We start from the raw sequence: 27,178 nt of genomic DNA on the forward strand, positions 1-27,178 counted from the left end.
CCACCCCTCTCCTACACCTCTCTCCTCCACCTCTCTCTTCTCCTCCACCCCTCTCCTGTCCTCCACCCCTCTCTTCTCCTCCACCCCTCTCCTCCACCTCTCTCTTCTCCTCCACCCCTCTCCTCCACCCCTCTCCTCTCCTCCACCCCTCTCCTCTCCTCTACCCCTATCTTCTCCTCCACCCCTATCCTACACCCCTCTCCTCCACCCCTCTCTTCACCTCCACCCCTCTCCTCTCCTCTACCCCTCTCTTCTCCTCCACCACTCTCTTCTCCTCCAACCCTCTCCTCCACCCCTCTCCTCTCCTTCACCCTTCCTCTCCTCCACCCCTCTCCTCTCCTCCACCCCACTTCTCCTCCACCCCTCTCCTCCACCCCTCTCTTCTCCTCCCCCCTCTCCTCCACCCCTCTCTTCTCCACCCCTCTTCTCCCACCCCTCTCTTCTCCACCCCTCTCCTCCACCCCTCTCCTCTCCTCCACCCCTCTCTTCTCCTCCACCCGTCTCCTCTCCTTCACCCCTCCACCCCTCTCTTCTCCTCCGCCCCTCTCCTCTACCCCTCTCCTCCACCCCTCTCTTCTCCTCCACCTCTCTCCTCCACACCTGTCCTCCACCCCTCTCCTCCACACCTGTCCTCCACCCCTCTCCTCTCCTTCACCCCTCTACCCCTCTCCTCTCCTCCACCCCTCTCCTCCACCCCTCTCTTCTCCTCACCCCTCTCCTCCACCCCTCTCTTCTCCACCCCTCTTCTCCCACCCCTCTCTTCTCCACCCCTCTCCTCCACCCCTCCTCTCCTCCACCCCTCTCTTCTCCTCCACCTCTCTCCTCCACACCTGTCCTCCACCCCTCTCCTCCACACCTGTCCTCCACCCCTCTCCTCTCCTTCACCCCTCCACCCCTCTCCTCTCCTCCACCCCTCTCCTCTCCTCCACCCCTCTCCTCCACCCCTCTCTTCTCCTCCACCCCTCTCCTCCACACCTGTCCTACACCCATCTCTTCTCCTCCACCCCTCTCCTCCACCCCTCTCCTACACCCCTCTCTTCTCCTCCACCCCTCTCCTCCACCCCTCTCCTACACCCCTATCTTCTCCTACAACCCTCTCCTTTCCTTGACCCATCCACCCCTCTCTTCTCCTCCACCACTCTCCTCTTCTCCTCCACCCCTCTCTTCTCCTCCACCCCTCCTCTCCTCCACCCCTCTCTTCTCCCCTCTCCTCTCCCCTCTCCTCGCCCCTCTCCTCCACCCCTCTCTTCCCCACCACCTCGTCTTCTCCACCCCTCTCCTCCACCCCTCTCCTCCTCCACCCCTCTCCTCCTCCACCCCTCTCCTCCTCCACTTCTCTCCTCCACCCCTCTCTTCCCCACCACCTCCTCTTCTCCACCCCTCTCCTCCACCCCTCTCCTCCACCCCTCTTTTCCTCCACCTATCTCTTCTCCTCCACCCCCTCCTCTCCTCCACCTCTCGTCTCCTCCACCCCTCTACTCCTCCACCTCTCTCCTCCAACCCTCTCTTCCCCACCACCTCCTCTTCTCCACCCCTCTCCTCCACCCCTCTTCTCCTCCACCTATCTCTTCTCCTCCACCCCCTCCTCTCCTCCACCTCTCGTCTCCTTCACCCTTCTCCTCTCCTCCACCCCTCTCCTTCACCCTTCTCCTCTCCTCCACCCCTCTTCTTCACCCCTCTCCTCTCCTTCACCCGTCTCTTCTCCTCCACCCCTCTCCTCTCCATCACCCCTCCTCTCCTCCACCCCTCTTCTTCACCCTTCTCCTCTCCTCTGCCCCTCTCCTCCACCCCTCTCCTCTCCATCACCCCTCCTCTCCTCTGCCCCTCTCCTCCACCCAACTCCTCTCCTTCACCCGTCTCTTCTCCTCCACCCCACTCCTCCACCCGTCTCCTCCACCCCTCTCCTCCACCCCTCTCCTCTCCTACACCGCTCCTCTCCTACACCTCTCCTCCACCTCTCCTCTAGCCGTCTCCTCCACCCGTCTCCTCTCCTCCACCCCTCTCCTCCACACCTCTCCTCTCCTCCACCCCTCTCCCCCACCTCTCTTCCATTCCTATCCTCCAGCCCTATCGTGTTGTGTGTGTGTGCAGGGTGGTGTACCTGTTGTGTGCAGGGTGGTGTACCTGTTGTGTGCAGGGTGGTGTAGGTGTCTTGTGCAGGGTGGTGTAGGTGTTATGTGCAGGGTGGTGTAGTTGTTGTGTGCAGGGTGGTGTACGTGTTGTGTGTGTGCAGGGTGGTATAGGTGTTGTGTGCAGGGTGGTGTGGGTGTTATGTGCAGGGTGGTGTACGTGGTGTGTGTGCAGGGTGGTGTAGGTGTTATGTGCATGGTGTACCTGTTGTGTGCAGGGCGGTGTACGTGTTGTGTGCAGGGCGGTGTACGTGTTGTGTGTGTGCAGGGTGGTATAGGTGTTGTGTGCAGGGTGGTGTACGTGTTGTGTGCAGGGCGGTGTACGTGTTGTGTGCAGGGCGGTGTACGTGTTGTGTGCAGGGTGGTGTACGTGTTATGTGTGTGCAGGGTGGTGTACCTGTTATGTGTGTGCAGGGTGGTGTACGTGGTATGTGTGTGCAGGGTGGTGTACGTGTTATGTGTGTGCAGGGTGGTGTACGTGTTGTGTGTTGTGTGCAGGGTGGTGTACGTGTTATGTGTGTGCAGGGTGGTGTACGTGTTGTGTGTTGTGTGCAGGGTGGTGTACGTGTTATGTTTGTGCAGGGTGGTGTACCTGTTATGTGTGTGCAGGGTGGTGTACGTGGTGTGTGTGTGTGCAGGGTGGTGTACGTGGTATGTGTGTGCAGGGTGGTGTACGTGGTGTGTGTGTGCAGGGTGGTGTACCTGTTGTGTGCAGGGTGGTGTACCTGTGGTGTGTGTGTGCAGGGTGGTGTACCTGTTGTGTGTGTGTGCAGGGTGGTGTACCTGTTGTGTGCAGGGTGGTGTACCTGTAGTGTGTGTGCGCAGGGTGGTGTACCTGTTGTGTGCAGGGTGGTGTACCTGTGGTGTGTGTGCGCAGGATGGTGTACCTGTGGTGTGTGTGTGCAGGGTGGTGCTAGAGAGGGGACACCGGAAGCAGGGAGGCATGTCGGGACGTCACATCGCCATCGACATCTGGCTGGAGGCCCTGGGGCTGAGCGATTATCTGCCTCTGTTTTCTGGTTATGGCGGTGTGGAGGTGAGTGATTATCTGCCCCTGTTTTCTGGTTATGGCGGTGTGGAGGTGAGTGATTATCTGCCCCTTGTTCTCTGGTTATGGCGGTGTGGAGGTGAGTGATTATCTGCCCCTTGTTCTCTGGTTATGGCGGTGTGGAGGTGAGTAATGATTACATGTTCTCTGACAGACTTGCTGGTAACGCAACAACAACGAGCGGCATCACTACATCAAGGAAAATCGGAAATCCCAGTAAAGTTAAAGAATACCAAAAAGAACAGGTACAAGCCAATCACACACACCATCAATCGCCTCAAAAAAATAAAGGCAGAGAGAGGGATCGGCCGTAAGACTAGTATGAAGGGTAGAGCACGATGCTTTGCAAATCAAACGAATATTGGCATCATTGCCAAACAACATTGCACAAGTTTCTTCAAAACGGAACAGAGTCTCTGTGGGCTTTTCCAAATACAGTGGTGGTGTGTGTCCATCGAGATCGATGATGACCATCGTTGTCATCCAGCTGGGGGATGGGGGGAGGGTGGTGGTGGGGTGGAGGGGAGGATGCTCATGAATCTATCTGTGAATGCGCAGATGGCTGAATAGTCCAATCTGCGCACGAAATGTTCGCTGACAATTGGGGCAGACAAAGACAGGCATACCATTGTCTGGGAGCTTGTTTGCCCGTGACTTTCTGGCCTGCCTCTTCTGAACAGCTGCAGCAGTCCTGTTGGCCTCGCACAACTTGGCGCCTTTGTGCACAGCAGTGCGCCATTTGTCACGGTCCACTGCAGATTCCTCCCAGGAGTCAGTGTTGATATCAAACGCTTTCAGAGAGACTTTCAGAGTATCTCTGAAGCGTTTCTTCTCCAAATACAGTACAAAAGACTGAGCAACACGTCAGATGCCACGTTCCTGACATCAGAGAACATTTCCCACCCCTCTTGCGGCCAATCAGTTGCAGCTTCTGTATGTGTGCGTGTGTGTCTGTGTGTCGATGTGTCTGTGTGTTTGTGTGCGTGCGCGAGTGTGTAAGTGTACACATGTGTCAGGAGAGCTCTGTGCGCGCGTGCGCGCGCGCGCGCGTGTGTGTGTGTACAGGATGAGGTATGTGTGTGTATGCATGTCTGTACTGTGGGAACAACGAATATTGGAACGTGCGGGTGAGCATATATTCTTCAGGAACGTCTTTCCACTGGAAGTGATATTAGTGTGTGCATATATATATTAGTTAATAACATATATATATATATTTGTATACGTGTGTGCATATATATATATTTGTATACATGTGTGTGTGTGTGGGGGGGGGGGGGGAGGGAGATATGGGCGTATGTGTGTGATTATATAAGTAAGTGTGTGTGTGTGTGTGTGTGTGTGTGTGTGTGTGTGTGTCGGGGCTCGTGTACATTTATGTGTATTTGTTTGGGCTTTCATATCTGCGAAACTGCATGTTTGTTGCATATCTGTTATGTGTGTGTGTGTGTGTGTGTGTGTGTGTGTGTGTGTGTGTATGCGTGCGTGCGTGCGTGCATGTTTTACATGTATTTGCTTATTTATCATCATTATTGTCTTTATTTTATTTCTATTTATTACTATTACTATCTTTATTATTATTATTAGTAGTAGTAGTAGTAGTAGTATCATCATCATCACCATTATTATTATTATTACCTTTTTTTCTCAAGGCCTGACTAAGCGGGTTGGGTTACACTGCTGGTCAGGCATCTGCTTGGCAGATGTGGTGTAGCGTATATGGATTTGTCCGAACGCAGTGACGCCTCTTTGAGCTACTGAAACTGAAACTGAAACTGATACTGATACTATCTGTTCTCTGCCCCTGTTCTCTCACTATACGCCGTCGCTAGCGCTTAGAACGAGACCAACACACACACACACACACACACACACAAACACACACACACACGCACCCACGCACGCACGCACGCACGCACGCACGCACACTTACATAATCAAATGCACTCACCCGCAGACACACCCACCCACAGACACAACCCCCTCCCCGCCCCCCCCCCCCCCCCCCCCACACACACACACACACACACGCAGACACACACACACACACACACACACACACACACACACACACACACACACACACACACACACACTCACACACACACACACACACTCACACACACACACACACTCACACACACACACACACACACCTGCCTGACTGGACTGTACTCTGACACCAGCTAAATCTCTCACACTGGAAGTCAAACCGGATCCTGTCACCGGAAGCAGGCACTGAATCATTTCCGGAAAGAGGGACACTGAATGATGAGCAGACCAATGGCCCCTTTGTTTTCTCCAGCTCTGAGTCGTAGTAGAATGGACAAAGGAGTGTGGTTTACGGGCGTAATATACTGACTTGACAGCATCAACCTGTGGCCAGACCTCATAGCCGTGGTACACCACAGTTGTGTTGGTAGTGTGTTGTGGCCAGACGTCATAGCCGTGTTACACAGTACAGTTGTGTTGGTAGTGTGTTGTGGCCAGACGTCATAGCCGTGGTACACCACAGTTGTGTTGGTAGTGTGTTGTGGCCAGACGTCATAGCCGTGTTACACTACAGTTGTGTTGGTAGTGTGTTGTGGCCAGACGTCATAGCCGTGGTACACCACAGTTGTGTTGGTAGTGTGTTGTTGCCAGACCTCATAGCCGTGGTACACCACAGTTGTATTGGTAGTGTGTTGTGGCCAGACGTCATAGCCGTGGTACACAGTACAGTTGTGTTGGTAGTGTGTTGTGGCCAGACCTCATAGCCGTGGTACACCACAGTTGTATTGGTAGTGTGTTGTGGCCAGACGTCATAGCCGTGTTACACTACAGTTGTGTTGGTAGTGTGTTGTTGCCAGACCTCATAGCCGTGGTACACCACAGTTGTATTGGTAGTGTGTTGTGGCCAGACCTCATAGCCGTGGTACACAGTACAGTTGTGTTGGTAGTGTGTTGTGGCCAGACCTCATAGCCGTGGTACACCACAGTTGTGTTGGTAGTGTGTTGTGGCCAGACGTCATAGCCGTGTTACCGTATAGTTGTGTTGGTAGTGTGTTGTGGCCAGACCTCATAGCCGTGTTACACAGTACAGTTGTGTTGGTAGTGTGTTGTGGCCAGACGTCATAGCCGTGTTACACAGTACAGTTGTGTTGGTAGTGTGTTGTGGCCAGACGTCATAGCCGTGTTACACTACAGTTGTGTTGGTAGTGTGTTGTGGCCAGACGTCATAGCCGTGTTACACTACAGTTGTGTTGGTAGTGTGTTGTGGCCAGACGTCATAGCCGTGTTACACTACAGTTGTGTTGGTAGTGTGTTGTGGCCAGACGTCATAGCCGTGTTACACTACAGTTGTGTTGGTTGTGTGTTGTGGCCAGACGTCATAGCCGTGTTACACTACAGTTGTGTTGGTAGTGTGTTGTGGTGAGACGTCATAGCCGTGTTACACTACAGTTGTGTTGGTAGTGTGTTGTGGCCAGACGTCATAGCCGTGCTACACTACAGTTGTGTTGGTAGTGTGTTGTGGCCAGAAGTCATAGCCGTGGTACACTACAGTTGTGTAAGTGGTGTTTAGTGGGGCCGTTCTTGTGCGATTGGAGCGGTTAGTTTGGAACAGTTCATTGAAGGTAATTTCGAGTTTCTGTCTGTCTGAATCTGTGATTTATATTGTTTGGGATGTCTGTGTGTCTGTCTGTGATTTATATTGTTTGGGATGTCTGTGTGTCTGTCTGGCTAGGTCTGTGATTTATATTGTTTGTGATGTCTGTGTGTCTGTCTGTGATTTATATTGTTTGGGATGTCTGTGTGGTTAAGTCTGTGATTTATATTGTTTGGGATGTCTGTGTGGTTAAGTCTGTGATTTATATTGTTTCGGATGTCTGTGTAGTTAAGTCTGTGATTTATATTGTTTGTGATGTCTGTGTGTCTGTCTGTGATTTATATTGTTTGGGATGTCTGTGTGGTTAAGTCTGTGATTTATATTGTTTGGGATGTCTGTGTGTCTGTCTGTGATTTATATTGTTTGGGATGTCTGTGTGGTTAAGTCTGTGATTTATATTGTTTGGGATGTCTGTGTGGTTAAGTCTGTGATTTATATTGTTTGGGATGTCTGTGTGGTTAAGTCTGTGATTTATATTGTTTGGGATGTCTGTGTGTCTGTCTGTGATTTATATTGTTTGGGATGTCTGTGTGGTTAAGTCTGTGATTTATATTGTTTGGGATGTCTGTGTGGTTAAGTCTGTGATTTATATTGTTTGGGATGTCTGTGTGTCTGTCTGTGATTTATATTGTTTGGGATGTCTGTGTGGTTAAGTCATGTTTGGGATGTCTGTGTGGTTAAGTCTGTGATTTATATTGTTTGGGATGTCTGTGTGGTTAAGTCTGTGATTTATATTGTTTGGGATGTCTGTGTGGTTAAGTCTGTGATTTATATTGTTTGGGATGTCTGTGTGGTTAAGTCTGTGATTTATATTGTTTGGGATGTCTGTGTGTCTGTCTGTGATTTATATTGTTTGGGATGTCTGTGTGGTTAAGTCTGTGATTTATATTGTTTGGGATGTCTGTGTGGTTAAGTCTGTGATTTATATTGTTTGGGATGTCTGTGTGTCTGTCTGTGATTTATATTGTTTGGGATGTCTGTGTGTCTGTCTGTGATTTATATTGTTTGGGATGTCTGTGTGTCTGTCTGTGATTTATATTGTTTGGGATGTCTGTGTGTCTGTCTGTTGTAATGACGTGACACTGTGTGTGACGTGCAGGATCTGCTGTATTTGTATTGTTATGATGACGTGGCACTCTATGTTGTTATGATGACGTGGCACTCTATGTTGTTATGATGTCGTGGCACTCTATGTTGTTATGATGACGTGGCACTCTATGTTGTTATGATGACGTGGCACTCTGTGATGTTGTAATGACGTGACACTCTATGTTGTTATGATGACGTGGCACTCTATGTTGTTATGATGACGTGGCACTCTATCTTGTTATGATGACGTGACACTCTATGTTGTTATGATGACGTGGCACTCTATGATGTTATGATGACGTGGCACTCTATGTTGTTATGATGACGTGGCACTCTATGATGTTGTAAGGACGTGACACTGTGTGTGACGTGCAGGATCTGCTTTACGCCACAGAGGGCGAGATCCGGGACCTGGGCCTGAAGAATGGCGCCCACAGGGCCAAAATTGTGTCCAGCCTGAGAATTCTCAGGGAAAAATACGAGAAAGGTCAGTTGTTGTGAGGTGTGTGTGTGTGTGTGTGTGTGTGTGTGTGTGTGTGAGCGAGCGCGTGTTTCCACAGATACAAGCCATTATCGCGATTCGAAGTGAAGTGTGTGTTTCTGCTGTGGTTATAGCTATGAGATGGACATCCAGATTTATTGCTATGAAAGCACGTGGAAAACGAACAGATCACAGATTGTTATTGCATGAGCTTTCAATCTCAAGTCCTGTCTTCATCGTCCTTTTTACGTCCTGTCTTCATCGTTCTGTCTTCATCGTCCTTTTTACGTCCTGTCTTCATCAAGTCCTGTCTTCATCAAGTCCTGTCTTCATCGTCCTTTTTACGTCCTGTCTTCATCAGGTCCTGTCTTTATCGCCCTTTTTACGTCCTGTCTTCATCAAGTCCTGTCTTCATCGCCCTTTTTACGTCCTGTCTTCATCAAGTCCTGTCTTCATCGTCCTTTTTACGTCCTGTCTTCATCAAGTCCTGTCTTCATCGTCCTTTCTACGTCCTGTCTTCATCAAGTCCTCCTTTTTTAATCAAGTCGTGTCTTCATCGTCCTGTCCTGAATGTTGACTGATTGATTCAGCACGTGTTTGGCGGTGGTTGTTGATTGATTGATTGAGCACGTGTTTGGTGGTGGTTGTTGATCAGTTGATTGATTGATTGATTGATTCAGTACGTGTTTTGGGGTGGTTGTTGATGAAATGATTGATTGATTGATTGATTCAGAACGTGTTTTGGTGTAGTTTTTGATGAAATGATTGATTGATTGATTGATTCAGCACGTGTTTTGGTGTGGTTGTTGATGAAATGATGGATTGATTGATTGATTCAGCACGTGTTTTGGGGTGGTTGTTGATGAAATGATTGATTGATTGATTCAGCACATGTTTTCGGGTGGTTGTTGATGAAATGGTTGCTTGATTGATTCAGCTCGTGTTTTGGTGTGGTTGTTGATGAAATGATTGATTGATTGATTCAGCACGTGTTTTGGTGTGGTTGTTGATGAAATGATTGATTGATTGATTGATTCAGCACATGTTTTCGGGTAGTTGTTGATGAAATGATTGATTGATTGATTGATTGATTGATTGATTGATTCAGCACGTGTTTTGGGGTGGTTGTTGATGAAATGATGGATTGACGGATGTACAGGAAAGTCCACAGGCAGTGGTGTCTTTTCTCTGCATCAGCCCCGTTCACCGTAAGTACCCCCCACTTTTCTCCTGTCTTCATGTATGATGCGCGCACGCACACACACACACACACACACACACACACACGCACGCACGCACGCACGCACGCACGCACGCACGCACGCACGCACGCACGCACGAGAGAGAGAGAGAGAGAGAGAGAGAGAGAGAGAGAGAGGAAAAACAAACATCAATCTGTCACATATTCCGAAATCTCTTTCCTTCCTCAAGGGATAAGTTGTTTACATGTTACCAGGGCACTCTTACGCAGCTATTATGACGATATATATATATATATATATATATATATATATATATATATATATATATATATATATATATATATATATATATATGCTATAGGTCAGTGATATTTTGCCGTCATTCCTTGCCTGTCAAGCTCAGATATTGACAATTGACTCTGACAGGAGACCCTGACAGTGTTTCACGTTTTGTTAACAACAGACCCTGACAGTGTTTCACGTTTTGTTAACAACAGACCCTGACAGTGTTTCACGTTTCTGTTAACAACAAACCCTGACAGTGTTTCAAGTTTCTGTTAACAACAGACCCTGACATTGTTTCACGTTTTGTTAACAGACCCTGACAGTGTTCCACGTTTTAACAACAGACCATGACAGTGTTTCACGTTTCTGTTAACAACAGACCCTGACATTGTTTCACATTTTGTTAACAATAGACAACAGACCCTGACAGTGTTTCACGTTTTGGTAACAACAGACCCTGACATTGTTTCACATATTGTTAACAACAGACCCTGACATTGTTTCACATTTTGTTAACAATAGACAACAGACCCTGACAGTGTTTCACGTTTTGCTTACAACAGACCCTGACAGTGTTTCACGTTTTGCTTACAACAGACCCTGACAGTGTTTCACGTTTCTGTTAACAACAGACCCTGACAGTGTTTCACATTTTGTTAACAATAGACAACAGACCCTGACAGTGTTTCACGTTTTGCTTACAACAGACCCTGACAGTGTTTCACGTTTTGCTTACAACAGACCCTGACAGTGTTTCACGTTTTGTTAACAACAGACCCTGACATTGTTTCACATATTGTTAACAATAGACAACAGACCCTGACAGTGTTTCACATTTCTGTTAACAACAGACCCTGACAGTGTTTCACGTTTCTGTTAACAACAGACCCTGACATTGTTTCACATATTGTTAACAACAGCAACAGACCCTGACAGTGTTTCAGGTTTTGTTAACAACAGACCCTGACATTGTTTCACATATTGTTAACAACAACAACAGACCCTGACAGTGTTTCAGGTTTTGTTAACAACAGACCCTGACATTGTTTCACGTTTCTGTTAACAACAGACCCTGACAGTGTTTCACGTTTCTGTTAACAACAGACCTTGACAGTGTTTCACGTTTTGCTTACAACAGACCCTGACAGTGTTTCACGTTTCTGTTAACAACAGACCCTGACATTGTTTCACGTTTCTATTAACAACAGACCCTGACAGTGTTTCACATTTAACATGAACAAATCATCCAGGGTTTGTTCACACACTGTCCATCATCATCATCGTCATGATCCAGTATTTATTCACACACTGTCCATCATCATCCAGTGTTTATTCACACACTGTCCATCATCATCATCGTCATGATCCAGTATTTATTCACACACTGTCCATCATCATCATCGTCATGATCCAGTATTTATTCACACACTGTCCATCATCATCCAGTGTTTATTCACACACTGTCCATCATCATCATCATCATCATCATCATCCAGTGTTTGTTCACACACTGTCCATCATCATCATCGTCATGATCCAGTATTTATTCACACACTGTCCATCATCATCATCGTCATGATCCAGTATTTATTCACACACTGTCCATCGTCATCCAGTGTTTGTTCACACACTGTCCATCATCATCATCATCATCATCATCATCATCATCATCATCATCATCATCCAGTGTTTGTTCACACACTGTCCATTATCATCATCATCATCATCATCATCATCATCATCATCCAGTGTTTGTTCACACACTGTCCATCATCATCATCATCATCATCATCATCATCATCCAGTGTTTGTTCACACACTGTCCATCATCATCATCATCATCATCATCATCATCATCATCATCATCATCATCATCATCATCATCATCATCATCATCATCCAGTGTTTGTTCACACACTGTCCATCATCATCATCATCATCATCATCATCATCATCCAGTGTTTGTTCACACACTGTCCATCATCATCATCATCATCATCATCATCATCCAGTGTTTGTTCACACACTATCAACAAACCATGTGTCTTTCAGAACTTCACCCACCGGACCCCCCACCTTTCCAGACTTCCCCCTTGTGATTGCCTCCCCAGAGAAATTGGAACAGGACCTGCAGAGGGAGTTGAACGCCGATCCTTCGGAGCTCAAGTCTCGGGCGTGGTACCACGGCAGCATCAGCCGGCAGCGCGCAGAGAGCCTGGTGCAGCAGGCTGGAGACTTCCTGGTTCGGGACAGCAGCTCCAAGCCTGGAGACTTTGTGCTGACGGTGTGCTGGCGGGGTGTGGCGCTGCACTTCGTCGTCAACGCGCTGGTGGGGGAGTGCGCTCCAGGCAGCCTGCCGTCCATCTCCTACCAGTTCGAGGAGGAGGCGTGCTCCAGCATCCAGGACCTCATCCACTTCTACCTGACGCGCCGCAAGCCCGTGACGCTCGTGTCGGGCGCCGTGCTGCACTCCCCCGTTCCGCGCCGCATGCCGCTCAGCTACTACGACTCCAAATACGGCACGCTCCCTGGCGGCGACAGGGGAGGCCACTACACGCCGGCCCACAGCCCACAGCCCAGCCCCTTCGTCTCCCCCTCCACCTCCCCCCAGTCCTCCCCCACCATGAAGCGCCGCGGACCCAAACGGACCGGAAGCCAGCCCCTCCTGTCCGTGGATGACTCGGAGGTGGACCGCAGTCGTTCCCCGTCATTGGAACGGTTCGGCAGTCTGCCCGTCATCAACGTCATCCCTCCCGGGGGCCCCGGCTACGTGCCTGCTACCCAGGGCTCGAACCCCAAACCTGTGGTCAGCCACCAGAGGTCTGGCAGCGCTCCCGTACTGGCCAGTGATGGGGGCGGTAACGGCTGTATCCCCCTGCAGGACCCCCGCATGGCCCCCGCCGTGTCGGAGAGCGACCTGAGCAGGGCCCCGCCCCCCAAGCCGAGCCGCATCCCGTCAATCAAGTACAAGACACGCCCCCTGGTGGCTGTGCGCAACAAGCAGCTGTATGAGGACGACGGGCGGGACTACACGGACGTGGACCAGCTGTCCGGACCCCCCAGCTGGGCCGCCCACTCCCTCCCCCACCCCGACCTTCATCCACCTGCCCCCCTCACAAAGAGCCAGTCGTTCCAGGGCCGAGAGAGCCAGGTGTACGACAACAACATGGCGCCAGGGGTCAGAGGTTACCAGACGCTGCCCGTCAAGTCCAAGCCGTCCCGCCAGCCCCGCCCCCGCCGGGTGTCCGACTCGAGGTACACCGCTGTGGAGAGCGACAACCCCCCCTGCCGTGACGTCAGCCATCCCAGGGAACGGCCCGTCACTATGCCGGGATTCAACCTGGGATCCAGGATCCACCTGGACTCCTTCCACTCCGCCCTCCTCCCCTTCCCCGACAACAGGCTCCTGGACCCACCAGTCCTCACCAAGGTCAAGGCCATCCTGTTGTCTAGCAACGCACGTGACATCGCTGGTCACCTGACCAAGGTGGACCTGGAAGTGCTGAGGGTGGCGCAGGACGATGACCTGGGCGTGGGGGTCACTTCCGGTCTGGAGTTGTGTACCTTGCCTCAGGGAGACCAGCTGAGGGGAGACATTATAGAGAGGTGAGGGGTGTGGGGGAAGATTGGGGGAAATTACAGAAAGGTGACCATTGGCCAGACACACGAACACATTGACTGACAAACAGCCAGACACACGAACACATTGACTGACACACAGCCAGACACACAAACACACTGACTGACACACAAGCACACTGACTGACACACAGCCAGGCACACAAACACACTGACTGACACACAGCCAGACACACAAACACACTGACTGACACACAGCCAGACACACAAACACACTGACTGACACACAGCCAGACACACAAACACAGTGAGACACATAAACACACTGACTGACACACAGCCAGACACACAAGCACACTGACTGACACACATTCAGACACATAAACACACTGACTGACACACATTCAGACACACAAGCACACTGACTGACACACAGCCAGACACATAAACACACTGACTGACACACAGCCAGACACACAAGCACACTGACTGACACACAGCCAGACACACAAACACACTGACTGACACTCAGCCAGACACACAAACACACTGACTGACACACAGCCAGACACACAAACACACTGACTGACACTCAGGCAGACACACAAACACACTGACTGACACTCAGCCAGACACACAAACACACTGACTGACACACAGCCAGACACACAAACACACTGACTGACACACAGCCAGACACACAAACACACAGCCAGACACATAAACACACTGACTGACACACAGCCAGACACACAAACACACAGCCAGACACATAAACACACTGACTGACACACAGCCAGACACACAAACACACAGCCAGACACATAAACACACTGACTGACACACAGCCAGACACACAAACACACAGCCAGACACACAAACACACTGACTGACACACAGCCAGACACATAAACACACTGACTGACACACATTCAGACACACAAACACACTGACTGACACACAGCTAGACACATAAACACACTGACTGACACACAGCCAGACACATAAACACACTGACTGGCACACAGCCAGACACACAAACACACTGACTGACACACAGCCAGACACACAAACACACTGACTGACACACAGCGAGACACACAAACACACAGCCAGACACATAAACACACTGACTGACACACAGCCAGACACACAAACACACTGACTGACACACAGCCAGACACACAAACACACAGCCAGACACACAAACACACTAACTGACACACAGCCAGACAAACAAACACACAGCCAGACACACAAACACACTGACTGACACACATTCAGACACACAAACACACTGACTGACACACAGCCAGACACACAAACACACTGACTGACACACATTCAGACACACAAACACACTGACTGACACACAGCCAGACATAAACACACTGACTGACACACAGCCAGACACATAAACACACTGACTGACACACAGCCAGACACACAAACACACTGACTGACACACAAACACACTGACTGACACACAGCCAGCCACACAAACACACTGACTGACACTCAGCCAGACACACAAACACACTGACTGACACACAGCGAGACACACAAACACACAGCCAGACACATAAACACACTGACTGACACACAGCCAGACACACAAACACACTGACTGACACACAAACACACTAACTGACACACAGCCAGACACACAAACACACAGCCAGACACACAAACACACTGACTGACACACATTCAGACACACAAACACACTGACTGACACACAGCCAGACACATAAACACACTGACTGACACACAGCCAGACACATAAACACACTGACTGACACACAGCCAGACACACAAACACACTGACTGACACACAAACACACTGACTGATACACAGCCAGACACACAAACACACTGACTGACACTCAGCCAGACACACAAACACACTGACTGACACACAAACACACTGACTGATACACAGCCAGACACAGAAACACACTGACTGACACTCAGCCAGACACACAAACACACTGACTGACACACACACAAACACACTGACTGACACACAAACACACTGACTGATACACAGCCAGACACACAAACACACTGACTGACACACAGCCAGACACACAAACACACTGACTGACACTCAGCCAGACACACAAACACACTGACTGACACTCAGCCAGACACACAAACACACAGCCAGACACACAAACACACTGACTGACACTCAGCCAGACACACAAACACACTGACTGACACTCAGCCAGACACACAAACACACTGACTGACACACAGCCAGACACACAAACACACTGACTGACACTCAGCCAGACACACAAACACACAGCCAGACACACAAACACACTGACTGACACTCAGCCAGACACACAAACACACTGACTGACACTCAGCCAGACACACAAACACACTGACTGACACTCAGCCAGACATGCAAACACTGACTGACAAACAGGCAGGCTATCCAGACCTGACAATGCCTGGGTTCGGGACTCCATTGTTTTTACATTTCAAGAGAGAGAGAGAGGAAGGGAGGGGGGGAGGGTGGTTATCCTGTTAACTGCCTATCCATTCATTCATCAATTTGTCTATCTGTCCATCTACCTACCTGTCTATATGTTTCCAACCCCTGACTCTAACCCTATCCATTCATTCATCAATTGGTCTTTCTGTCCATCTGTCTATATGTTCCCAAACCCTAACTCGAACCCTATCCATTCATTAACCAATCAGTCTTTCTGTCCATCTGTCTATATGTTCCCAAACCCTAACTCTAACCCTATCCATTCATTAACCAACGAGTCTTTCTGTCCATCTGCCTACCTGTCTATATATTCCCAATCAATAACCAATTAGTTTTTCTATCCATTTGCCTAGTCAATCAGCCTTTCTGTCCATCTGCCTACCTGTCTGTATATTCCCAATCAGTCTTTCTGTCCATCTGCCTGCCTGTCTGTATATTCCCAATCAAAAAAGTAAAAAAGTTAACCCACTACCCCCGTCCCCCAACTTGTGCCTGCAGAAGCCAGTGTCAGCGGCTGTACTCTCTCTCCCCCTCTCTCTCTCTCTCTCTCTCCTTCTCCCTCTCTCTCTCTCTCCCTCTCTCTCCCTCCCTCTCTCTCCCAACTTGTGCCTGCAGAAGCCAGTGTCAGCGGCTGTACTCTCTCCTTCTCCCTCTCTCTCTCTCTCTCCTTCTCCCTCTCTCTCTCTCTCCCTCTCTCTCCCTCCCTCTCTCTCCCAACTTGTGCCTGCAGAAGCCAGTGTCAGTGGCTGTACTCTCTCCCTCTCCCTCTCTCTCCCCCTAACCCTCTCTCCCTCTTTCTCTCTCCCAACTTGTGCAGAAGCCAGTGTCAGTGGCTGTACTCTCTCTCTCTCTCTCTCTCTCTCTCCCTCTCCCTCTCTCTCTCTCAACTTGTGCCTGCAGAAGCCAGTGTCAGTGGCTGTACTCTCTCTCTCTCTCTCTCTCTCTCTCTCTCTCTCTCTCTCCCTCTCCCTCTCTCTCTCTCAACTTGTGCAGAAGCCAGTGTCAGTGGCTGTACTCTCTCTCTCTCTCTCTCTCTCTCTCCCTCTCCCTCTCCCTCTCTCTCTCTCAACTTGTGCCTGCAGAAGCCAGTGTCAGTGGCTGTACTCTCTCTCTCTCTCTCTCTCTCTCTCTCTGTCTCTCTCTCTCTCTCTCTCTCTCTCTCTCTCTCTCTCCCTCTCCCTCTCTCTCTCTCAACTTGTGCCTGCAGAAGCCAGTGTCAGTGGCTGTACTCTCTCTCTCTCTCTCTCTCTCTCTCTCTCTCCCTCTCCCTCTCTCTCTCTCAACTTGTGCCTGCAGAAGCCAGTGTCAGTGGCTGTACTCTCTCTCTCTCTCTCTCTCTCTCTCTCTCTCTCTCTCTCTCTCTCTCTCTCTCCCTCTCCCTCTCTCTCTCTCAACTTGTGCCTGCAGAAGCCAGTGTCAGTGGCTGTACTCTCTCTCTCTCTCTCTCTCTCTCTCTCTCCCTCTCCCTCTCTCTCTCTCAACTTGTGCCTGCAGAAGCCAGTGTCAGTGGCTGTACTCTCTCTCTCTCTCTCTCTCTCTCTCTCTCTCCCTCTCCCTCTCTCTCTCTCAACTTGTGCCTGCAGAAGCCAGTGTCAGCGGCTGTTCGTGATGACGTCACTGATGACGTGTCAGGCGGTGAGGGAGAGAGCAGAGATGCTGAGTCAGTGGATCCAGACAGCTGGGGAGCTGAGAGTCAGCATGGGCAACCTGTTCACCTTCACCTCCGTCATGGAGGGCCTCACCTCGCCACAGGTATCATCATCATCACCATCCCCATCATCATCATAACATCATCCAACCTGTTCACCTTCACCTCTGTCATGGAGGGCCTCACCTCGCCACAGGTATCGTCGTCGTCATCACCATCCCCATCATCATCATCATCATATCACCCAACCTGTTCACCTTGACCTCCGTCATGGAGGGCCTCACCTCGCCACAGGTATCATCATCATCATAACATCATCATCAGCATATCATCATCATCATCATCTTCACGACCACCACCACCACCACCACCATCATCATCATCATCATCATCATCATCATCATCATCATCATCATATCAACATCATCATCTTCACGACCACCACCACCACCACCACCACCATCATCATCATCATCATCATCATCCAACCTGTTCACCTTCACCTCTGTCATGGAAGGCCTCACCTCGCCACAGGTATCACCATCATCATCATCACCATCCCCATCATCATCATCATCACCACCACCACCACCACCACCATCATTATCACATCATCATCCATATAACATCATCATCATCATATCAACATCATCATCATCATAAGATCATCACCCAACCTGTTCACCTTCACGTCGTCATGGAGGCCCTCACCTCGCCACAGGTATCATCATCACCATCATCACCATCAACATCATCATCATAACATCGTCCAACCTGTTCACCTTCACATTGTAATGGAGGCCCTCACCTCGCCACAGGTATCATCATCACTATCATCACCATCACCATCATCACCATCAACATCATCATCATAACATCGTCCAACCTGTTCACCTTCACATTGTAATGGAGGCCCTCACCTCGCCACAGGTATCATCATCACCATCATCACCATCAACATCATCATCATTACATCGTCCAACCTGTTCAACTTCACATTGTAATGGAGGCCCTCACCTCGCCACAGGTATCATCATCACCATCATCACCATCAACATCATCATCATTACATCGTCCAACCTGTTCAACTTCACATTGTAATGGAGGCCCTCACCTCGCCACAGGTATCATCATCACCATCATCACCATCAACATCATCATCATAACATCGTCCAACCTGTTCAGCTTCACATTGTAATGGAGGCCCTCACCTCGCCACAGGTATCATCATCACCATCATCATCATCACCATCATCACCATCAACATCATCATCATAACATCGTCCAACCTGTTCAGCTTCACATTGTAATGGAGGCCCTCACCTCGCCACAGGTATCATCATCACCATCATCACCATCACCATCATCACCATCAACATCATCATCATAACATCGTCCAACCTGTTCAGCTTCACATTGTAATGGAGGCCCTCACCTCGCCACAGGAGAGACACCAATATAACTGTCTGCTGCGATGTTCCAATAATACGTTATGTCTAATGTGTTCAAGACCTGCTTCTGTTTTAATTGTCCACACGTATCCAGACCCATCATTCGCAATTAGACTTGGCTGTTGGCATTTCCCCTCAGACACACTTGCTATTTCAGTCGGTGAAAAACATTGACAAGGAGGATTAGCTGATCTGTTTTTGTGCAACCAGTCGGAGAAAGACTTCAAAAACAGCAGAGCTAAATTGACGATCGTACAACATGTTATCTGTACAATACACACTTTGAACTGGTCGCATGGACTGGGTCGTTCACAAATAGGCTTACCTATCCTGTTAATTTTGACTGTGTCCAAGCTTCAAAGAGTAATTTTCGTGTATGTCCACGAAGAATCTATTATACTTGTTCTGCGAAGCTGAAATAATTTTTGATAGTTTCTTAGATAATGAAGAAATATGATTTGACCAAGAAAGATTATTGTCAATGTTTTGCCCAAGAAGTTTATGAAAATCGACTTATTCTAGCACTTAATCAATGAGAGAGGGAGGGAGAGAGGGAGGGAGGGAGAGAGAGAGAGGGAGGAAGAGAGGGAGAGAGAGGGAGGGAGGGAGAGAGATGTTTCATCTGACCCTCCCCTACCCCCCCTTTCCAGGTGCAGCGACTGCGCGACACGTGGCTGATCCTCCGCCAGCAGCACACGGCCAGCGCCTTCCTGTTCGACACTAAGCTGAAGGCGCTCCTCAAGTCGCTGCACGAGAGCAGCGGGGTGCTGCCCCTGCACCACGTGACCCTGCCGCACGTGACGCCCGTGGTGCAGATGCTGCAGCGGGAGCTGGAGGAGGCTGAGGAGGAGGTGAGCTGGGAGCGGGCAGACCCTCACTGGGGCCTGGACTTCCTGCTGGCTCACCTGGACGTGGCCCGCATCGTTGCTTCGCAGACACACCTGTACCGCCAGGCTGCCCGGGGGGTGCTGGGGCAGGTGGGGGGGGAGGGGCTGCTGGAGGACGTCTGCCGCACAGAGTTCCACATGAGGCTGATGTGGGGCTCCAAGGGAGCGCGCGCCTCGCGCCCTGAGAGGTTCAACAAGTTCCAGCAGCTGCTGATGGTGCTGTCCGAGAGGCTGGAGCCGCCCGGCGATGACGGCACGGAGGTGTGACGTCGCCTTGTGGACAGTGTCTGACGTCACCTTGTGGACAATGTCTGACGTCACCTTGTGGACAGTGTCTGTGGTGTTTGATCTGTCAGGCGATGACGGCACGGAGGTGTGACGTCACCTTATGGACAGTGTGTGACGTCACCTTGTGGACAGTGTCTGTGGTGTTTGATCTGTCAGGCGATGACGGCACGGAGGTGTGACGTCAGCTTGTGGACAGTGTCTGACGTCACCTTGTGGACAGTGTCTGACGTCACCTTGTGGACAATGTGTGTGGTGTTTGATCTGTCAGGCGATGACGGAACGGAGGTGTGGCGTCACCTTGTGGACAGTGTGTGACGTCACCTTGTGGACAGTGTCTGTGGTGTTTGATCTGTCAGGCGATGACGGCACGGAGGTGTGACGTCAGCTTGTGGACAGTGTCTGACGTCACCTTGTGGACAGTGTCTGACGTCACCTTGTGGACAATGTGTGTGGTGTTTGATCTGTCAGGTGATGACGGAACGGAGGTGTGGCGTCACCTTGTGGACAGTGTCTGACGTCACCTTGTGGACAATGTCTGTGGTGTTTGATCTGTCAGGCGATGACGGCACGGAGGTGTGACGTCACCTTGTGGACAGTGTCTGACGTCACCTTGTGGACAATGTGTGTGGTGTTTGATCTGCCAGGGTATGATGGCACAGAGGTGTGACGTCACCTTGTGGACAGTGTCTGACGTCACCTTGTGGACAGTGTCTGTGGTGTTTGATCTGTCAGGCGATGATGGCACGGAGGTGTGACGTCACCTTGTGGACAGTGTCTGTGGTGTTTGATCTGTCAGGCGATGACGGCACGGAGGTGTGACGTCACCTTGTGGACAGTGTGTGACGTCACCTTGTGGACAATGTCTGTGGTGTTTGATCTGTCAGGGGATGACGGCACGGAGGTGTGACGTCACCTTGTGGACAGTGTCTGACGTCACCTTGTGGACAATGTCTGTGGTGTTTGATCTGTCAGGGGATGACGGCACGGAGGTGTGACGTCACCTTGTGGACAGTGTCTGACGTCACCTTGTGGACAGTGTCTGTGGTGTTTGATCTGCCAGGGTATGATGGCACAGAGGTGTGACGTCACCTTGTGGACAATGTCTGTGGTGTTTGATCTGCCAGGGTATGATGGCACGGAGGTGTGACGTCACCTTGTGGACAGTGTCTGTGGTGTTTGATCTGTCAGGGGATGACGGCACGGAGGTGTGACGTCACCTTGTGGACAGTGTCTGTGGTGTTTGATCTGTCAGGGGATGACGGCACGGAGGTGTGACGTCACCTTGTGGACAGTGTCTGACGTCACCTTGTGGACAGTGTCTGTGGTGTTTGATCTGCCAGGGTATGATGGCACAGAGGTGTGACGTCACCTTGTGGACAGTGTCTGTGGTGTTTGATCTGCCAGGGTATGATGGCACGGAGGTGTGACGTCACCTTGTGGACAGTGTCTGTGGTGTGTGATTTGTGACCAGGACAGGATTCATCACACCATTCTCTTTCACGCATACACACGAGTTCAAATCCCTGAAGACGCCTGGGGGTTGCACTGAACCGTGAGACCTTGTGGTGTGGGCGCTATCTTATTTTTTAAATGGGTCAGTCGATTTCTCCCCTGTGCTGTCAGTCTTGTCTTTCTGTGTCTGAATGCATGGATGATAGCGTGACGTCAGTCTTTTTGTGTCTGAAGGGATGGATGATAGGGTGACGTCAGTCTTTTTGTGTCTGAAGGGATGGATGATAGGATGACGTCAGTCTTTTTGTGTCTGAAGGGATGGATGATAGGGTGACGTCAGTCTTTTTGTGTCTGAATGCATGGGTGATAGGGTGAAGTCAGTCTTTTTGTGCCTGAAGGGATGGATGATAGGGTGACGTCAGTCTTTTTGTGTCTGAATGCATGGATGATAGCATGACGTCAGTCTTTTTGTGTCTGAAGGGATGGATGAAAGGATGACGTCAGTCTTGTTGTCTGAATGCATGGATGATAGGGTGACGTCAGTCTTGTTGTCTGAATGCATGGATGATAGCGTGACGTCAGTTTTGTTGTCTGAATGCATGGATAATAGGGTGACGTCAGTTTTGTTGTCTGAATGCATGGAGAACACGGTGACATCAGTCTTGTTGTCAGAATGCCTGGAGAACACGATGATGTCAGTCTTGTTGTCTGAATGCCTGGATAACAGGGTGACGTCAGTCTTGTGTTTGAATGCTTGGATAATAGCGTGACGTCAATCTTTTTGTGTCTGAATGCATGGATGATAGGGTGACGTCAGTCTTTTTGTTGTCTGAATGCATGGATGATAGCGTGACGTCAGTTTTGTTGTCTGAATGCATGGGGAACAGGGTGACATCAGTCTTGTTGTCTGAATGCCTGAAGATCACGATGATGTCAGTCATGTTGTCTGAATGCCTGGAGAACAGGGTGACGTCAGTCTTGTTGTCTGAATGCCTGCAGAACAGGGTGACGTCAGTCTTGTTGTCTGAATGCCTGGAGAACAGGGTGACGTCAGTCTTGTTGTCTGAATGCTTGGAGAACAGGGTGACGTCAGTCTTGTTGTCTGAATGCCTGGAGATCACGATGATGTCAGTCTTGTTGTCTGAATGCCTGGAGAACAGGGTGACATCAGTCTTGTTGTCTGAATGCCTGGAGATCACGATGATGTCAGTCTTGTTGTCTGAATGCCTGGATAACAGGGTGATGTCAGTCTTGTTGTCTGAATGCCTGGAGATCACTGTGATGTCAGTCTTGTTGTCTGAATGCCTGCAGAACAGGGTGACATCAGTCTTGTTGTCTGAATGCCTGGAGAACAGGGTGACGTCAGTCTTGTTGTGTCTGAATGCCTGGAGAACAGGGTGGCATCAGTCTTGTTGTGTCTGAATGCCTGGAGAACAGGGTGTCAGTCTTGTTGTCTGAATGCCTGGAGAACAGGGTGATGTCAGTCTTGTTGTCTGAATGCCTGGAGAACACGATGACATCAGTCTTGTTGTCTGAATGCCTCGAGAACAGGGTGATGTCAGTCTTGTTGTCTGAATGCCTGGAGAACAGGGTGACGTCAGTCTTGTTGTCTTCTTGTTGTCTGAATGCCTGGAGAACAGGGTGACGTCAGTCTTGTTGTTTTGTTGTGTCTGAATGCCTGGAGAACAGGGTGACATCAGTCTTGTTGTCTGAATGCCTGGAGAACAGGGTGACGTCAGTCTTGTTGTCTGAATGCCTGGAGAACAAGGTGACATCAGTCTTGTTGTCTGAATGCCTGAAGATCACGATGATGTCAGTCATGTTGTCTGAATGCCTGGAGAACAGGGTGATGTCAGTCTTGTTGTCTGAATGCCTGCAGAACAGGGTGACGTCAGTCTTGTTGTCTGAATGCCTGGAGAACAGGGTGACGTCAGTCTTGTTGTCTGAATGCTTGGAGAACAGGGTGACGTCAGTCTTGTTGTCTGAATGCCTGGAGATCACGATGATGTCAGTCTTGTTGTCTGAATGCCTGGAGAACAGGGTGACATCAGTCTTGTTGTCTGAATGCCTGGAGATCACGATGATGTCAGTCTTGTTGTCTGAATGCCTGGATAACAGGGTGATGTCAGTCTTGTTGTCTGAATGCCTGGAGATCACTGTGATGTCAGTCTTGTTGTCTGAATGCCTGCAGAACAGGGTGACATCAGTCTTGTTGTCTGAATGCCTGGAGAACAGGGTGACGTCAGTCTTGTTGTGTCTGAATGCCTGGAGAACAGGGTGACGTCAGTCTTGTTGTGTCTGAATGCCTGGAGAACAGGGTGACATCAGTCTTGTTGTCTGAATGCCTGGAGAACAGGGTGATGTCAGTCTTGTAGTCTGAATGCCTGGAGAACACGGTGATGTCAGTCTTGTAGTCTGAATGCCTGGAGAACAAGGTGACATCAGTCTTGTTGTCTGAATGCCTGGAGAACAGGGTGACGTCAGTCTTGTAGTCTGAATGCCTGGAGAACAGGGTGACATCATTTTTGTTGTCTGAATGCCTGGAGAACAGGGTGACGTCAGTCTTGTTGTTTGAATGCCTGGAGAACATGATGACATTAGTCTTGTTGTCTGAATGCCTGGAGAACAGGGTGACGTCAGTCTTGTAGTCTGAATGCCTGGAGAACAAGGTGACATCAGTCTTGTTGTCTGAATGCCTGGAGAACAGGGTGACATCAGTCTTGTTGTCTGAATGCCTGGAGAACAGGGTGACGTCAGTCTTGTTGTCTGAATGCCTGGAGAACAAGGTGACATCAGTTTTGTTGTCTGAATGCCTGGAGAACAGGGTGACATCAGTTTTGTTGTCTGAATGCCTGGAGAACATGACGACATCAGTCATGTTGTCTGAATGCCTGGAGGAGTGATAGGTGTGGTTAGTGGAGAGGGGTCATCAGGGAAAGGGGTGGGGGAGGTGTGGGTTGCTGGGTGGTGATAACAGTCTGGTCCGTGAGAGATCCAGACCTAGGGATACACATGTATTGATTTCCAATATGACGGCACAGTACACTGTGTAATACACATGTATTGATTTCCAATATGATGGCACAGTACACTGTGTAATACACATGTATTGATTTCCAACATGACGCCCCAGCTCCCCACATGTGTTCAGCACAAGAGCCTCAGTGATGGCTGCAAGCCTTCCAGAACCCAGAACGATCTCAAACGCCAAGCTTGTTTCGACACACACACACTTTTGCATGGATGCAAGCGCACATACGTTATGAATGAATTCATTTTCAAAGTTGGTACATTAAACAAACACCCCCAGTTTTTTTAACTGCTCACTGCCCTTTCCTTTCATTTTATGTGTTCATTAAGTATACAGTTACCATCTTTTGATTAGGTACATGTAGTATTTTCTGTATTTCTTCAGCAAGTAAGGACACACCAGGTGTGTTTTTCATTAATTACATGTTGTTTGACCAGGCACGTGTTCCCCTTTGTTACCTATGACATAATTACATTGTTTGACCAGGTACATATTCCCCTTTGTTACCTATGACATAATTACATGTTGTTTGACCAGGTACATGTTCCCCTTGGTTACCTGTGACATAATTACATTGTTTGACCAGGTACGTGTTCCCCTTTGTTACCTGTGACATAATTACATTGTTTGACCAGGTACGTGTTCCCCTTTGTTACCTGTGACATAATTACATTGTTTGACCAGGTACATGTTCCCCTTTGTTACCTGTGATATAATTACATGTTGTTTGACCAGGTACATGTTCCCCTTTGTTACCTATGACATAATTACATGTTGTTTGACCAGGTACATGTTCCCCTTGGTTACCTGTGACATAATTACATGTTGTTTGACCAGGTACGTGTTCCCCTTTGTTACCTGTGACATAATTACATGTTGTTTGACCAGGTACGTGTTCCCCTTTGTTACCTGTGACATAATTACATTGTTTGACCAGGTACATGTTCCCCTTTGTTACCTGTGACATAATTACATTGTTTGACCAGGTACGTGTTCCCCTTTGTTACCTATGACATAATTACATGTTGTTTGACCAGGTACGTGTTCCCCTTTGTTACCTGTGACACAATTACATGTTGTTTGACCAGGTACGTGTTCCCCTTTGTTACCTGTGACATAATTACATTGTTTGACCAGGTACGTGTTCCGCTTTGTTACCTGTGACATAATTACATGTTGTTTGACCAGGTACATGTTCCCCTTTGTTACCTATGACATAATTACATGTTGTTTGGCCAGGTACATGTTCCCCTTTGTTACCTATGACATAATTACATGTTGTTTGACCAGGTACGTGTTCCCCTTTGTTACCTATGACCTAATTACATGTTGTTTGACCAGGTACATGTTCCCCTTTGTTACCTGTGACATAATTACATGTTGTTTGACCAGGTACATGTTCCCCTTTGTTACCTATGACATAATTACATGTTGTTTGGCCAGGTACATGTTCCCCTTTGTTACCTATGACATAATTACATGTTATTTGACCAGGTACGTGTTCCCCTTTGTCACCTGTGACATAATTACATGTTGTTTGACCAGGTACATGTTCCCCTTTGTTACCTGTGACATAATTACATTGTTTGACCAGGTACATGTTCCCCTTTGTTACCTGTGACATTTTGAGTTTGTTGTTTCATCAGGTACATGTTATGTTATCTGTTGTTACCAGTGAAATTAAGTATTGTTTGACCAGGTACATGTTCTCCTTTGTTTCCTGTGACATAATTATTTGTTGTTTTTGACCAAGTACATGTTTTTCATTAAGTTCATGTTGTTTCACAAGGTACATTTCTCTTTGTTACCTGTGACATAATTACATGTTGTTTGACCAGGTTCATATCCTTTACTACCCATGACATAATCCAATGGTGGCCAGTCTGTTTTCCTTCAGATAATGTGTATCCACATGTACTGCTACCTGTCAGGTGTGACTGAAGTCAGTGTAGGGTGAACAGTTTTCCATTCAGCTCCTTCAAGGAGACTTAAGTCAGTGTAGGGTGAACCATTCAGCTCCTTCAAGGAGACTTAAGTCAGTGTAGGGTGAACCATTCAGCTCCTTCAAGGAGACTAAAGTCAGTGTAGGGTGAACAGTTTTCCTTTCAGCTCCTTCAAGAAGACTTAAGTCAGTGTAGGGTAAACAGTTTTCCATTCAGCTCCTTCAAGGAGACTAAAGACAGTGTAGGGTGAACAGTTTTCCATTCAGCTCCTTCAAGGAGATTTAAGTCAGTGTAGGGTAAACAGTTTTCCATTCAGTTCCTTCAAAGAGACTTAAGTCAGTGTAGGGTGGACCATTCAGCTCCTTCAAGGAGACTTAAGTCAGTGTAGGGTAAACAGTTTTCCATTCAGCTCCTTCAAGGAGACTTAAGTCAGTGTAGGGTAAACAGTTTTCCATTCAGTTCCTTCAAAGAGACTTAAGTCAGTGTAGGGTGAACCATTCAGCTCCTTCA

General features: G+C 49.1%; 1 protein-coding gene across 5 annotated transcripts in view; it reads left to right on the forward strand.

The window, feature by feature from the left end:
- The window catches only part of LOC143276324 (breast cancer anti-estrogen resistance protein 3-like), a 93,900-nt gene extending 73,679 nt beyond the window's left edge, over positions 1-20,221 (forward strand). For all 5 annotated transcript variants that reach the window (XM_076580839.1, XM_076580836.1, XM_076580837.1 and 2 more), the window contains 6 exons: positions 3,036-3,165; positions 8,288-8,399; positions 9,553-9,601; positions 11,933-13,486; positions 17,552-17,720; positions 19,718-20,221. In XM_076580839.1, the coding sequence (XP_076436954.1) occupies positions 3,073-3,165; positions 8,288-8,399; positions 9,553-9,601; positions 11,933-13,486; positions 17,552-17,720; positions 19,718-20,221 (2,481 nt within the window). In that variant the 5' untranslated portion in view covers positions 3,036-3,072. The remainder of the gene's footprint in view (positions 1-3,035; positions 3,166-8,287; positions 8,400-9,552; positions 9,602-11,932; positions 13,487-17,551; positions 17,721-19,717) is intronic.
- Positions 20,222-27,178: the final 6,957 nt, after the last annotated feature.

The sequence above is a fragment of the Babylonia areolata genome, chromosome 31 (genome assembly GCF_041734735.1).
Source record: "Babylonia areolata isolate BAREFJ2019XMU chromosome 31, ASM4173473v1, whole genome shotgun sequence".
Classification (NCBI taxonomy): Eukaryota; Metazoa; Mollusca; class Gastropoda; order Neogastropoda; family Buccinidae; genus Babylonia; species Babylonia areolata.